The sequence below is a fragment of the Geotrypetes seraphini genome, chromosome 5 (genome assembly GCF_902459505.1).
Source record: "Geotrypetes seraphini chromosome 5, aGeoSer1.1, whole genome shotgun sequence".
NCBI classification, from domain to species: Eukaryota; Metazoa; Chordata; class Amphibia; order Gymnophiona; family Dermophiidae; genus Geotrypetes; species Geotrypetes seraphini.
The window spans coordinates 222,161,802-222,176,721 of record NC_047088.1 but is presented as its reverse complement, the minus strand read 5'-3'; the positions used below and the strand labels follow the sequence as shown (position 1 = coordinate 222,176,721).

The 14,920-nt window shown below is 44.8% G+C and overlaps 1 protein-coding gene across 4 annotated transcripts in view; it reads left to right on the top strand.

Annotated features, from left to right (window-relative positions):
* RIF1 (replication timing regulatory factor 1) overlaps positions 1-14,920 on the top strand; it is a 170,687-nt gene that overhangs the window by 18,843 nt on the left and 136,924 nt on the right. For all 4 annotated transcript variants that reach the window (XM_033944743.1, XM_033944742.1, XM_033944740.1 and 1 more), the window contains exons 3-6: positions 886-982; positions 10,766-10,896; positions 10,980-11,074; positions 11,734-11,923. In XM_033944743.1, coding sequence (XP_033800634.1) covers positions 886-982; positions 10,766-10,896; positions 10,980-11,074; positions 11,734-11,923 — 513 coding nt within the window. The remainder of the gene's footprint in view (positions 1-885; positions 983-10,765; positions 10,897-10,979; positions 11,075-11,733; positions 11,924-14,920) is intronic.

The window sequence follows — 14,920 nt, the reverse complement described above, 5'->3', positions numbered from 1 at the left end:
AGTATTTTGTTCAAAAGATTTCACTAATTTCTTTTGCTTGTCCTTTCCTCCTCACACTTAAGCACTTTGTGCAGATATATAAACTTAGCACTTAAGAGGTAAAGGGTTGATTCTATGTACATTGATTTGCAAAGGAACAATGGGGCTAAGGTCTTTTTCTCAACTCTGTCGGCCTCTTTTACAAAGCCGTGCTAGCAGCCCCAAAGCCCATAGAGATTTAAAGGGCTTCGGGGCTGTTGCTGCGCGACAGCCGATAGTGTAAAAGAGGCAGTATATATTGTATAACATTTTTGCTGTAAAGAAGTTTGTTGTCTCTGCAGACACACATTCACAGTTTTGAGAAATGCAAAACCAAGCATATGTGATAATATCTTCTAGACAGAAAAAATGCCTGTGACATGAATGGATTAATGGAATTCATTTACCAAAAAAATTAAACATTGCATGAATATGCAGCCTCATACTACATCATTTTAAAAAAATCCTTATTTCATGGTGAATAACTTTAACTATAATGTATCCTAGATAGATCTTGATTTTATTTTAAGAAAACTGATTTAAATAAAAATTCTTTTTTTTTTTTAATCATCAATTTTTATCCACCCTGATTTTAAGCATTCTGTAACTATTTGTTTTTGTGGCCCCTGATAACGGTGTAAGCAGAAACATAGTCCTGTAGGCTTGTTTTACTATACAGCTATAGTACTATGTAGTAAATGTTCTGCTCCTTTTTTATTATTATTTTTTATTTATTTATTTTTTTACTATATTTGGTGCATCTGTCCTTCACTGCTCAATATTAGGCCTAAACTAAACTTGAGTGCCAATGCAATCACCACACTATCCATATATTCAGCACTGCTTCCTGTTATTTTTTTCCTACAGGTGCATATATCTGTAGAGGATTCAGAGCTCAACAATGCTGCACTACAGGCATTAGGATTTTGTGTGTTTAACACACAGATTGCATCAGGACTGTCAGGTAAAAATTCCAAATCATGAAATTTAAATATCAAGTGTAGTAATACAGATGATAGATGGCGGCAAAATGCGATTCCCCATTGTATGTATCTCTACTTCTGATATTTTAGCATATAGGACATTTCCAGTGCAATAGACATTCTAGACCAGGGATGTCAAACTCAATCACATAAGGGACTGAAATCTAAAACACAAGCTAAGTTGCAGGCCGAATATTTTATTAAGATAACTTAGTTTTAGTAGAAGTATAGATACTTCCTCACCCTCGGACACCTGTGGCGCAGTCCGGTACTTGTGTGGAGCACCCTGCTCTAACCTAGCTTTTACACTGGGCCTGGGTCCTTCTGCCTGCAAATGGATACTTAGGCAGCATGATGAAGAGATTGGAGTGCTGCTGGGAGTGGGACAGAGCATTCAGGCGCTTGGAGCGCCTCTGGGACTGGGGCTGTAAAGTCAGGCGCTTAGATGCAGCAGAGTCACTGCGGGCCACATAAAATGACCAGATAGGCTGGATTCTGCCCCCGGGCGTTGTCTTTGACATGTGTGTTCTAGACAGATGGGTAGTGTCCCCATGGCTGCATGCCATCTTCAGAAGCAATCGGAATCCACTCTGGATTTTTTCTCTGTGCCTCTGCTGTACACTTTATTGTATTCTCTAGTTCCACCTTCAGTTTTTTCCTTCTGCACTTGGGCCAGCAGGAGTATATTGTTCTGCTCTCTCTTTATTATTTTATTTGGTGTTTTTAGTCCTTTTTTCTTTTTTTTTCCCCCCCGCAGAATTGTGCTTGAAGCGTTTCTTCAGCTTTGCCTGCATTGAGAGCATACAAACTTCAGTCTGCAGCTGACAGGCCAATCCCAGTGGGTACCTGTTGGGATAGAGTCCTTGGGCTCTCCTAATGTGAATTCTTGCCAGGATTGCACAAAATTAGCACCTCAAGAGTGTTCTTGCGTCACATGGCGCACCCGGGAGAGGCGGTAGCGTCCAGCTTAGCCTCTCCCCTGTTGAAGCAGGTGCCCAAATGCTCGACTAGCTTGGTGGGGCAGCTGCCTTTATTTCCGGGGCTTGGCATGGCTGCTAATTTCGTGCGGCTGGCTGCGGACCCTTTGTAGCCTAAGAAATACAAAGTTCAGTCATCTGGAGTAGGAGGCTTTCTCAGAATTTATGAAACATTTGTGGAATGAGTTTCAAAGCCAGCGTTCTTCCCCTGCGCATCCCGCTCCACCTGAGATGCGTCTGTTAGTGACGTTGCTTTTATGGACATGCTCTCCTCGTTTCCAGCCGCGTTTCCTGCACTGCCTTGTGCTGGATCTGCGGATCTGTCTGGAGTTTTGGAACCTGGGGATGATCCCTCAAGTTTTGTGTTTATTCAAGTCTGCGGCTTTGCGGATCTTATTGTAGGAGTTGAATTTAGTCACTCAGCCGGCTCCATCCACTTCGTCCTGGCTTTGTGGTATGTGCTCGCAGTCTTCCACCTTTCCCTGGCACCCTGATATGAGCATTCTGATTTCAGAGCAATTAGATTCTCTGGAAAGTGCTCTTAAGATAGCTAGGGCCATGTCTCACTTGTATCATCTGGCACAGGAGTGCCAGCAGCTTCTGGACCAGCCTAGGGTGGATTCTTTGGTTACGCAGGTGACTAAATGCATCAGGACCCAGTGAAGGTGGTGTGGTGCTTAAAGATATGCAGACCGCCATGTGGATGTGGTCCTCTGGAGACTTTTTGATATAGCTGCTTTATGCATAAAGGCTGCTTTGGCAGCATCCTTTGTCGCACATGCCTCTCTCTCTCGACTGTGCACGCTGGAGAGAGGAGCTGTGGATTCTCCTCAACTTTGGCTGGGTCAGATTATGTTGCTGACATATTATATGGCTTTATGTGGATTTTGACAAAGGTGCCCGCATTTCCACTTGCAGGATGCTCTGGATCAGGCAATGGGGTTGATGATTCCACTTCCAAGGCTATTTTGGCTAGACTTCCCTTTTTTGGGGCAGTTATTGTTTGGCAAGGGCCTGGACAACCTCATGAATTCTGTGGTGGACTGTTGTCCTAAGACCTTGCCTGACAGCAGACCCAGGACTTCTAGAGGTTCTGGTCGCTCTAATTTTCATGGCTCCCTGTGATCCTGACTGTATGCAAATGCCACATTGCGGAGATTTTTCCAGGACTCCTGGCCCTGGTATGCCAGTTACAGGCAGTCCCAGCCTTCCACCTTCCATCCTGCACCCTCTTCCAAAAAGACAAGATGCCCTCTTCAGAGAGGGGGCTGACTCTGAATTCCTGTCCACCTGGGTTCGCATTTCGTTTGACCAGTAGGGCTTGGACATTATTTGGTCAGGCTACAAGCTGGAATTTGCCCGACCTCTGCTGGAAATTTCTGCTGGACTGGTTTGTGGACTCTCTCGTGGGGTGGCCGGACAAGGTGCTCAAGGTTCAAGCCACTGTTCAATGCTTACTTGCTGGATATTTAAGCTATAGAACTGATGTTACACAAACTCTCTGACTCAGGAAGATACTCTGTATACTTTATTGTGCCAAGGGAGGTCTGTTCTGGATCTTCAGTACGTGAATGCGGCTCTCAAGGTTCCACGCTTTCACGTGGAGACAGTGCAATCGGTCATTGTAGAAGTGGCCCTGGGAGAGTTCCTTGCCTCTCTGGATCTCACAGAAGCTTACTTGCACATTTCGATTTTGCCAGCCAACCGCAAATTCCTGTGGTTTCAGCATTACTAGTTCTCAGTTCTACCCTTTGGGCTGACAACGGCTCCCCATACCTTCAGCAAGGTGATGGTGGTCATAGCAGCTTACCTGTGAAAAATAAGTCTGCAGGTTCACCCTTACTTGGACGACTGGCTGATCAGGGCTCCCTTGTTGACCGAGGGTCAGCGTACGGTGCATCAGGTGATCCTGGTGCTGGAGGACCTGGGCTGGATCATGAACTATAGTAAGAGCAATCTGACGCTCATGCAGTTGCTAGAATATCTGGGAGTTCTTTTTAACACTGCTGTGGGCCATGTCTTTCAGTGGTGCAGACTGAAACTATGTGCACAGATTTGTTCCTCTTTGGAGCTGCTGGCTCCTTTGGCGTGGGCCTATCTTAGGTGTTGGAGTCCATGGTTGCCACTATAGATGTTGCTGGGCTCTGCACAGGGATGCAGGCTCGAGCCAGATGAATTGGTGGCTTTTCTCGAAGTAGCTGTGCAGGGACATTCCAATGTGGATTGCCTCCTGGCTCGTGGTGATGGCAGATGCCAGTCTTCAAGGCTGGGGAACCCACTGCAATCGTCCCATCCAGGAGGAAATGGTCAATCAACCGTTTAGAGGTGAGAGCCATTTGGCTGGTTCTTTTGCGATTTCAGAAAACTCTGGTGGGCCAAGTCTTCAGCGTCTTCTCCGAAAATGTGAAGGCAGTATCCTATGTTAATCGCCAAGGAGGGACAAAGAGCACCCCTCTGGCTCAGGAAGTCCGCCTTCTGTTTCTATGGGCAGAACATCGTCTCCAGGTGCTATCAGCAGCGCATGTGGTTGGAGTCGACAATGTTCAAGTCGACTTTCTCAGCAGACATACTCTGAATCCAGGCGAATGGGACCTGTTCAAAGTGGCATTCTGAGTCACTGAGTACAGTGATGGGGCCGGCCTCGCTTTAACCTCATGGCCATGACAAAGAACAAGAAAGCGGATAGTTTCTTCTGTTGAAAATCCGTGCCCAAAAGTGAGGGTCTCGACGCTCTAGTGCAGCCGTGACCTCAGAAGATTCTCCTGTATGCTTTCCTCTCTGGCCCTTGATAGGCAGAGTTGTATAGTGGATAATGGTCCATCCGGACCAAATCATTTTGGTGGCACCAGATTGGTCTCGCAGACCGTGGTACACAGATCTGATGCATCTTCTTAAGGGTTGCATCCTTTGGCTGAGCGCTCATCCTGACCTGCTTACTCAGGGACCGGTATGCAAGGAGGACCCGAGTCGCTTTGCTCTTACAGCATGGCTCTTGAGTGCACAGCCTTAGAACACAAAGGTTATTCTGAATTGGTTATTCTCTTCTCAAGTCTAAGAAGTTGCCCACAGTTTCTGCTTACGCTAAAGCATGGAAGGCTTTCCAACACAGGTGTGCTTAGGACCAGGTGGAACTATATTCAGCTCTGATCTCGGTGATTCTTGCCTTTCTGGAAACTGGACTTGATAAAGGCCTCACTCTCTTGGGTTCAGGTAGCCGGGCTCTTGTTTTAGATCCAGAGATCACAGGTCCTCTTTGACAATTCATCCTGATGTTGCTAGGTTTTTAAAGGGGCTCTTCACATCATACCGCCGGTCAAGCAGCCGTTCCCTTCCTGGGACCTCAACCTTTGCTGTCTAGCCTTACCAAGGCTCCCTTTGAGCCCCTTTGGGTTGCTTCCCTCTTAGACTTGACAATCAAGACTGTGTTTCTGGTCGCTGTTACTTTAGTGCAGCGGGTCTCGGAACTCCAGGCTTTCTCTTGAAGGGACCCGTTCGTCTGCACCTCGGAGACTGGGATTTCTCGCCTTCCTGCCAAAGGTGGGTTGGCTTTCCATGTTAATCAGAAAGTGCATTTGCCTGTTTTTCAGCCTACTGGTTCCAAGACACAAGATCGCCTTTTGAAGAAACTGGATGTGCGCAGAGTACTTCTTCGCTACCTGGAAGTCACTAACGAATTTTGTCTTTCTGACCATCTGTTTGCAATGACTCATTCTGTTAAGGGGGCGTTCCCGCTTCCAAGGCAATGATTTCCAGATGTATCTTTAGGGCCATTTTTTCAGCCTATATTTTTTCCAGGACACAGTCTTCTGTTTCCATCACAACATATTATACCAGGAGTGTGGCTTCTTTGTGGGCTGAAGCTAGAGCTATCTCCCCTGAGGAGATCTGCAAGTGGCAGCACGGTCCTCTCTCCACACTTTGCCAAGCTTTATAGAGTGAATGTGGTGGTGAGACAGGACTCTGCCTTTGGGCCCTTGGTCTTATGGGCCAGTGCAGCAAACCTGCCCTAGCTTTTTGGGGACTACTTTTGTATGTCCCTTCTGTCTATAATGTCTCCTATTGCACTGGAAAAAGAGATTATGACTTACCCTGGTAAGCTCTTTTCCAGTAGATAGGTGAAGCATTAAAGACTCCTGCCCTGTCTGTCTTGCGTCTGCCTACTGTCTTATGCTTCTCCAAGTTGTTTCTTGGATGCTTGTCAGCCCTTGGGTGCTGGGAAGAATACTGTATATATGTTACTTTTTCTGCAGTAGTAGTTTCTGAGTCCTTTAAAGCCTTTGTTGGATGTTTGCAGTTGATGTTCTGATGTTGATTTTTGAGCAGACAGTTGTTGCTGAATGTGATTGCCATGTGTGTCTCTACTTCACGTTGATTTGGTGGCGCTTAGTGCTTGGGAACTAACTGTAGGTGGAGCTAGAGAGCATAGTGAAATACTGCAGAGGCACAGAGAAAAAAATCTGGAGTGGATTCCTTCTGCAGGTGGCACGCAGCCATGGGGACACTACCCATCTGTCTAGAATGTCACCTATCTATTGTAAAAGAGCATACCAGGGTAAATACATAATCCCCTTTTTTCCCCCCCACACTTGGCTGTACTTAACCAGTTCTTTTTTTCCTCTACATCAGCTTCTGGGAAATGACAGTTGGGGAAGCGTTCTCTTTAAAGAAGAGAATAAGTCTCCTCTCAATTCCCCCTTCCCTCAAGTTGGAGAGCGGGGAAAAAACTAGTTGGAGCAGGATGCAGGAGGCTGTTCTCTAGAACCCAGAACTAGTACAGGGGTATTTTGGTATCCTAGGCAAACCTTCAGCTTTGCCTCTCTTCCCCCTTATATTTTGATAATTCAGTGATCATAATTGGCTTGACATCATCGCCCTTTTCAGAACAATCCTGCATAAATTGGGCATCATACTTAATATTTTGTATATGTTTACATAACAAGGGTAATTTCTAAAACCTTTTTTTATCCAAGAAAATGGACAGTTTAAAAATTGCTAACCCTCTCTGCTGTTAAAAGTATGGTTGTGTGGCTGTCAGACTTTGAAAATTGCTTATAGTCTTGTAGATTCTTTATATTTGTGTGGCTGTCGGGACTCATTGCTTTGCATTGAATACAGCAGCTGCTTCCCTAAGCAACGACATAGATTTCTTAATGGTTAAGCTGATCATGCCAGAACTTAATATTGCAAGTCACAAAAAGAGGTGGGCCAAAATATCCTACTCAGAGAGGGAAACCACACATAACATGGGGGGGGGGAACCTTGTTGGGTCGGGACAGGATAGTTATTTTTGATTGAATTGGACACTATAATTTGTCATAGCCACAATAAACTCGTCTTCTGCTCATCCAAATTTGAGGTCAAGTTTTAGAACCTCATATTAACCATTGCGTACCCTTGTTTAGAGGCCGACCAAATTTCAGATTTGGCACTGAAACCAACCTGAAATCCAGGTTCAGGTTTCAGCTGAAACTGAATTCCACACTCTCCCCCCCCCTGGATTGCCTGAGCACTTCCCAGGCGGATTGCTACCTTAAGCAGCTTCTGCTTATGTTGGTTCCAGTCTCAAAATGGCTGCCGGGACCTCCTGCAACAGGCTCGTTGGCCATTTTCACTGAGAAAACTGCAGGGGCAAAAGTGACTGGGGATCACTCTTGTCTGGAAGAGGCCACCAAAACCACCAGTCGATTTTAAAAGATAGGCTCGGGTGGCCTGGGGGTGGGGTACCACTAGAGCATCAAGACACTTAAGAATAAACCTGGGGAGGGCAGAGAGGCTATGGCATGGCTGGCTTGGGGGACCTGTGCTGTGCTTTGCCAATGGGGAAGAAGAGCTGGTTTTGTTTTCAGCTGAAACCAAATGACAAACTTTCAGCTGCTGATTTGAATTTGTTGAAATAGAGAACACCGGTTTCTTGTACAATCCCACTTTATTCCGGGACCAGTGGGTTATTTCCATCTACCCACCAGGAATTTGTAGGAAGCCTCAAATTTCAGAGACTTAAACCCCTCCCCTTCATACCTCATCACTGTCACTGGTTCTGTAAATATCCAGTCTTTCTTTGTATGTATTTATTTATACCCCACCTTTCCCAAGGCGGGTCACAATAGAATACATACACAAACAGAAACACAAACAGAATCACATACAGTACAACAAATCGAACATGAATTAAACATAACAGTGATAATGTAAAGCCTCCTAAAATTATAAAGAGGCTACCAGCGCCTCACATCAAAAAGCAATAAATCAAGCCAGGCTGTAGGAACTTGTCTTTTCTGCTCGTGTTTTTTTCATGCAATTATTCACTTCATGGGTTGTCTCCGACATCGAGCTGTCCGTGTCTTCTCGGACAAAGCAATGGCAGTGGCTTACATCAATTGGCAGGGGGGCAAGAGGATTCCCTCCCTGAGCGTGGAGGCTCAGCTGCTCTTCTGGTGGGTGGAGAGAAACCCTGTGGTGCACATGGCAGGATTGGACAATATTCAAGCAGCTTTTCTCTGTCATCTGACACTGGACCCCAGAGAGTAGTCCCTGTCTCAGAGCGTTCGATTGCATAGTAGCTCAGTGGGAGTGCCCCACATTCGACCTAATGGCAACTGTGGCCAACAAGAAAGCCAATCGATTCTTCAGTTGTCATCAAGAGGCTGGCTGAGAAGACCTGGATGCTGTGGTTCTGCCCTGGCAATGGAAAGGTCTCCTCTGTCTTCCTTCTGTGGTCCATGATGGGGCGTCTGTTGAGGTGGATAGTGGCCCACGAGGCTCTGGTGATTCTGGTTGCACCCAATTGGCAAAGGCAGCCATAGTATGCCAACTTGGTTTGGCTCCAGCAGGATTGGGGGCTCCGGCTACCTTGTCATTCTCGCACAAGGTCCGATTGTGATGCAGGATCTGGACTGAGGTGCTATTCTTTGGCAGTGGTTGACATATTGCTTCACAGCAAATGGAAGTCCACAGGGGTGGCCTGTGCGAAGGCTTGGAGTTGTTGTCTTGCTTAATGCACCCTGAGTCAGGAGGACCTGTCTGTTCCATCGATTCCTTATGTTCTGAAGTTTCTGCAGAATGGTCTGTTGAAGGGTCTTGTGGTAGCTTCGTGCCAGGTGCAGATTGCTTGTCTTTTGTGTATGGGCCTTCACTCTTTGCGGGGCTCATTGACAGCTCATCTGGATGTGATTGGTTTTCCTATGGGGCACTCTGCGACTTAGGCCTCCATTGCACCTACCTTGTCCCACATGGAATCTTATTCTGGCTCTCCACTCTTTGGCTCATCCGCCATAAGAGTCTTTGGAGCAGGCACTCTTTATGGATCTTACAATCAAGGCAGTCTTCTGGTGGCTATTACCTCAGCCCGTAGAGTTTCAGAGCTTCAGGCTCTTTCCTGCTGGGATCCTTTTATGCATATTGTGGATTTCGATGTGATGCTGTGCACTGTTCCTTTCTTTCTTCCGAAAGCGGTTTCCACTTTTCATGTGAATTGGAAAGTCCAAATTTCTGCTGGTTCAAGGGAGCAGGACCTGGTATTGCAGTCTTTGGACGTGCACAGGTTTTAGTTGCGGTATCTGGAAGTCACCAATGAGTTTCTACTCTCTGACCACCTGTTTGTTCTAGCCGTCTAGTGGATCCTGCCCGCAAGGGTAGACCTGCTTCTGAGGCCACTATTTCTAGGTGGATCCATATGGCTGTGTCCGAGGCTTATGTGGTGGCCAGAAAGAAGCCCGTCCCCCCCCCCCCCCCAGGTGAAGGCTCATTCTACCAGAGGTGTTTTGTATTTTTGGGCAGAGTCATTGGCGGTTCTTCTGGATGAGATTTGCAGGGCTGCTGCCTGATCTTCTTTGAATCCGTTCCTCAAGTTTTACAGGATCAATTTGGCGACCAAGCAGGATGCTGCTTTTGGTGCCTCTGTTTTGGTAGCAGGCTCATCAGTAACACCCTGATCTGTTACATCCTACTGGTCCCAGAATAAAGTAGGATTGTACAAGAATGAAAGATTAGGTTCTTGCCTTTGCTAATCTTTCTTATATATCCACACTTTATTCCGAGAACCCACCCTATATTTTCCTGATTCGCCAATTGTCTGCCTTTCAAGTACTGGTAAGCTGGATTTCTATTTTCTGACTAGCCTTTGGAGTGCCATCTAATTGGGTTTAGCAGTTTTGGGGGGTCCCTAGTTAGGGCACCCCCTTCTGTCATTGCATGCTGTTTCTACTTATAGCACTGTTATCGTTCAAGTTACTAATGTTTGATATCCTGATTCAATTATGTTTACATGCTGTTTTGCATTTCTGATTGTGAGCAGAATATTTTTACTTGTCAGGGAGTGGCCCCGTTCCCCTCTCTTGTTATCCTCTACAGCAGTGTTTCCCAACTCTGTCCTGGAGGACCACCAGCCAGTCAGGTTTTCAGGATAGCCCTAATGAATATGCATGCAAGAGATTTGCATATAATGAAAATGATAGGAATGCAGATCTGCCCCATGCATATTCATTAGGACTATCCTGAAAACCCGAGAGAGCATCAGTAAGTAAAAGTTCTACCTCCTGAGAATGGGAATGGGGAAGGAAAACACTGACAATTTACAGTCGGTTGCAGGGGTTTGGGCTATTGTAAATGTGCAGGGTATTGGATAGTCACTTCGGAGTGGCCTTGCATCTAATTACTGGTACCTTGGGTTGTCTAGCAAAATTGTACTGCTAGAATACAATGTAGAGGCTAAACACTTTCGTAACATTAGTTTGGCACTTTGTCCCATAAGCTTTTGAGTGTTTCACAGTAAATGTTATTTACTTTCAGTTGCAGAAATACAGGAGTTACTTACATGTCTCAACCATATCGCCAAAGAAACTTCGGACAAAAACACTTGCACTCGAGCACTTTGGGTGATCTCTAAACAGAACTTCTCTTCTGAAGAAGTTGGAAAAGCGGTATGTGTTTTCATTTTATTAAAGCAATTTTTTTAAAGATAAACTTTTAAGCTAATCTTCCAAATGTTACTTTTTTTTATTAGGTACCATCTATACTTTCTGCCTTAGAAACAATACTTAATAAAGAAGATGTTCAGTCTCTGACTATCGAATATGAAGCACTAAATGTAGTTATAAGGTATATCATTTTTTTATGTTCAAATCTTTTTATTAACAAGAAATAACCGTAAACGGAGGCAAATGTACAAATGAGCTTTACGATAAGATCCACCCACCATGGAGTATTGGGCTCTGATATCCTCCATAGCCTTCAAGACACATCTACCCCAAACAGCAACCCCTCCCACCCCACCCCTCCCCCCTTCCCTCCAATCCCTAACCCTCAGCAATCAACGTACAGACAGATAGTAGAACTTAGACAAGTGGGTTGGTATACAGCTGAAGTCGATTTAAAATACGATTACGACTCCCTGGAGTCAAAATGTTGATATATCATTTTTTAATGTTGCATTTTATTCTGTTGCTGCTGAGTGCATTATCCTGAAGACCAGGGTTCCTCAATACTGCTGCATTTATCTTTTTGCAAGCAATCTACATAAGATCACTTCTTTTGTGAAAGAACTAGCTGCTTCTTCTGCAATAACCCCTGTTGCACCCTTCCTAATAATAACAACTTATTGTGCTAAAAAAATGAGCATATCAAACATTTGTTTAAGAATATAGTGTGAAAACAGTTTACAACTCTATGAGAAATGAGAGATAAGGGCCTAATGCACCTGATTTATATGTAATCTTTTCCTGGTTTTTGTGACTGATCCTGCACATGGGTAATTTCAGACTTTTGGAGCAGACCCCTGCTCAGATGGGAGTAGAGGCTGTCAGATGGGCAAAGCTGATTATTCCTTTGGTGGTTCATGCTGCATTCAAGGTGCGCTTAAGGGGTGCCACTGCACTAGAGTTGGGAATGCCACTTTTGCTTCAAAAGCAGCAGGAGGTAGCATCTGTAACTGAGCATCTAATGATAACCGTAAGTGGCCATTTATGTTTGTTAAAACTGCAAGGATTTGATTTTGCATCTGGAAGCCATTTTAACTTTAGTCTGTCTTGCATCAGATCATACTTCCATGTTCAAATGTTTTCCCTTCTGTGTACAATTTCTTAATGGAGTGGACAGTTTACTGTAAAACCTTAACATGATTTAGTAAACTGTATAAAAATTATTTTTGAATGTGCATGTATTTTGTTTGTTAGCATGTCTGTAAATTCTAAGGGCTCCTTTTACGAAGGCGCGTTAGGACCTTAACACGCAGAATAGCGCGCGCTAGCCGCTACTGCCTCCTCTTGAGCAGACAGTAGCGCACCTTCGTAAAAGGAGCCCTAAGTGCATATGAATAAATTAAAAACTTCTGTGCTCACCTGTTGATGAATGGGCAGTAATAGCCTAATTTTATTTTATTTTTTAAAAATACTAATCGTGTGCACAAATTTGGGTGTACAATTTAATTGAGTAATGAGCCAAATAGCAACACAATTATTGACAATAAGGATTGCATTTATTGGCATAGGATCAGAAGTAAATTTTTATGTGTGGGTTGGCCATATTGAGGGTGGGTGGGGAGAGGGGGTGGAGGTTCATGGGCAGATCAGGGGCATTCTTGTGATATAGGCCTAACCTAAGTGTGAGGATTTACACCATGTTTCATTTAGTGTAAATAGCTGTGCCTAAAGTTAGACATGATTTCCAGGGCCAAGCACTATACTATAAACGGTGCCTAACTTTGAGCACCATTTATAGAATAGTGCTATTTTATTTGGTGTTAATATTTTTAGGAATGATAAAGAAGGGGATCATGAACAGATCGGAGAAGGTTATCATGCCACTGTACCGGGCCATGGTGCGCCCTCACCTGGAGTACTGCGTCCAGCACTGGTCGCCGTACATGAAGAAGGACACAGTACTACTCGAAAGGGTCCAGAGAAGAGTAACTAAGATGGTTAAAGGGCTGGAGGAGTTGCCGTACAGTGAAAAATTAGAGAAACTGGGCCTTTTCTCCCTCGAACAGAAGAGATTGAGAGGGGGCATGATCGAAACATTCAAGGTACTGAAGGGAATAGACTCAGTTGATAAGGACAGGTTGTTCACCCTCTCCAAGATAGGGAGAACGAGAGGGCACTCTCTAAAATTGAAAGGGGATAGATTCCATACAAACGTAAGGAAGTTCTTCTTCACCCGGAGAGTGGTAGAAAACTGGAACGCTCTTCCGGAGTCTGTCATAGGGGAAAACACCCTCCAGGGATTCAAGACAAAGTTAGACAAGTTCCTGCTGAACCGGAACATGCTCAGGTAGGGCTAGTCTCGGGGCACTGATATTTGATCAGAGGGCCACCACGTGAGTGGACTGCTGGGCACAATGGACCACTGGTCTGACCCAGTGGCAGCAATTCTTATGTTCTTATTTTTAGAATCTTGTCATAATTGTTGTGCTACCTTTGTCTCTCCATCTCCCATCCCCTTCTCATTTTTAATAAAAACTCATTCAATAGCCTCCACAACAGATAAGTCCAGGACTTATGAATTATGGTTTAGAATATGCACCAAAGTCAGCGATTGTCACTAAACCTGTTTTCACAGCTTTAGCAATGATTGCTTTTAACGACCTGATGCACAAAGCGGCCCACTGTGTGTTTTTCCGCTCGATCGCCCATTTTCCGATCTGGCAATGCAAATTAGCATAACTTTCTGTGTTGTCATTAAGCCATTACTCCAGTTTAGGAAGGTGGCAACACTAGCCTCGATTTTTTTTTTTTTTTTTTCTTCACTTGCCACATGATTGAGGTAACTTTTGGCCAGTACATATGGAAGCTGTGACAGTGCATGAAGTATAGCTCCCAGTACAAAGACCACCAATCTTAGGTGGAGGACTATTCTGCTTGTTGCAGTACTTCCTCTACTTGCAAGACTACTGGCAGCAGCCCAGCAAAGAAGGAAGCTGCTCAAGGGCAGAGAGAGACTTTACCGCTCAGGGCTGGAGGAGTTATCTTCCAACAAGATCCAGTGGAGGCACTTGCTGGTTCTCTTGATGTGCTCCAAGCTGGCTGTCAGCTTCTTTCTGGCATTACTCTTGGTACTTCTCTGACTGGTTATTCTGGAGACTCTGGGCTTCAGGAGAGCAGGTGATTTATTTTATTTTTTTCAACAAAATTTATGCTCTTGCTACATAAAGCCTTTTTGTTCAGGGGCTTTTAAGCCCTCACAATTGGAAAGTATTGCCCCCTCTCTTTTACCAGGCAGCTCATTCTTCAGCTCTTCCACTTTTGAGGGGGAAGACAGATTTCCAGAGTGTCTGTTCCTCTTCCTTGCATCCAGAGTCTTACTCTATTTCCTCACCTAGAGAATGAGGAGCTCTGTGCAGAAAAGTGAGATGACGCCTTCAATTGACTGTCTCTTAGAAGGATGAGCTGCTGTTGATTTTGAAAATCCTGGAAATTTGGGGGTATTTCTTTGTCCCAAGCTCAGAATATTCCCAAGGCTGCTGATCTCACCAAATGGGCACTAAAAATCTCCAAAGCCTTTTCAATTTGTGAAACTATTCAGACTTTGTGCAATGGCATATTCCTGAATCTAGAATTATCCTTTAATGCCTGAAGATAAGAAAGGTTTACACGGCCCACACTGCCTTACTTAGTGGTAGCTTTCATTGAAAAGATGACTATGCCTGTATGTGATCTGGACTTGTCCGTCTGGTCACCTCTGCTCCAGTTGCTGTGGTTTCAGATTCTCTCCGGTCTCTAGCCATCTCCAGTTCACTCTGATTGCTGTCTCAGGCTTATCAAGGGTTAGGCCAGCATTCCTCCCCTTGAGGGTTGCCTCCAAGAGCCAGAACTCTAAGAAAATTCTCAGAGATTAGTTTCAGAATAAAAAGAGCTAAAACAGTCAAAGGTCCTTCCTCAGGAGCCCATTTCCCCTCAGGGTGAGGGAATTTCCAAAACCCCAAAATAGTCTTTGTTTTCCTTATCAAGTCCC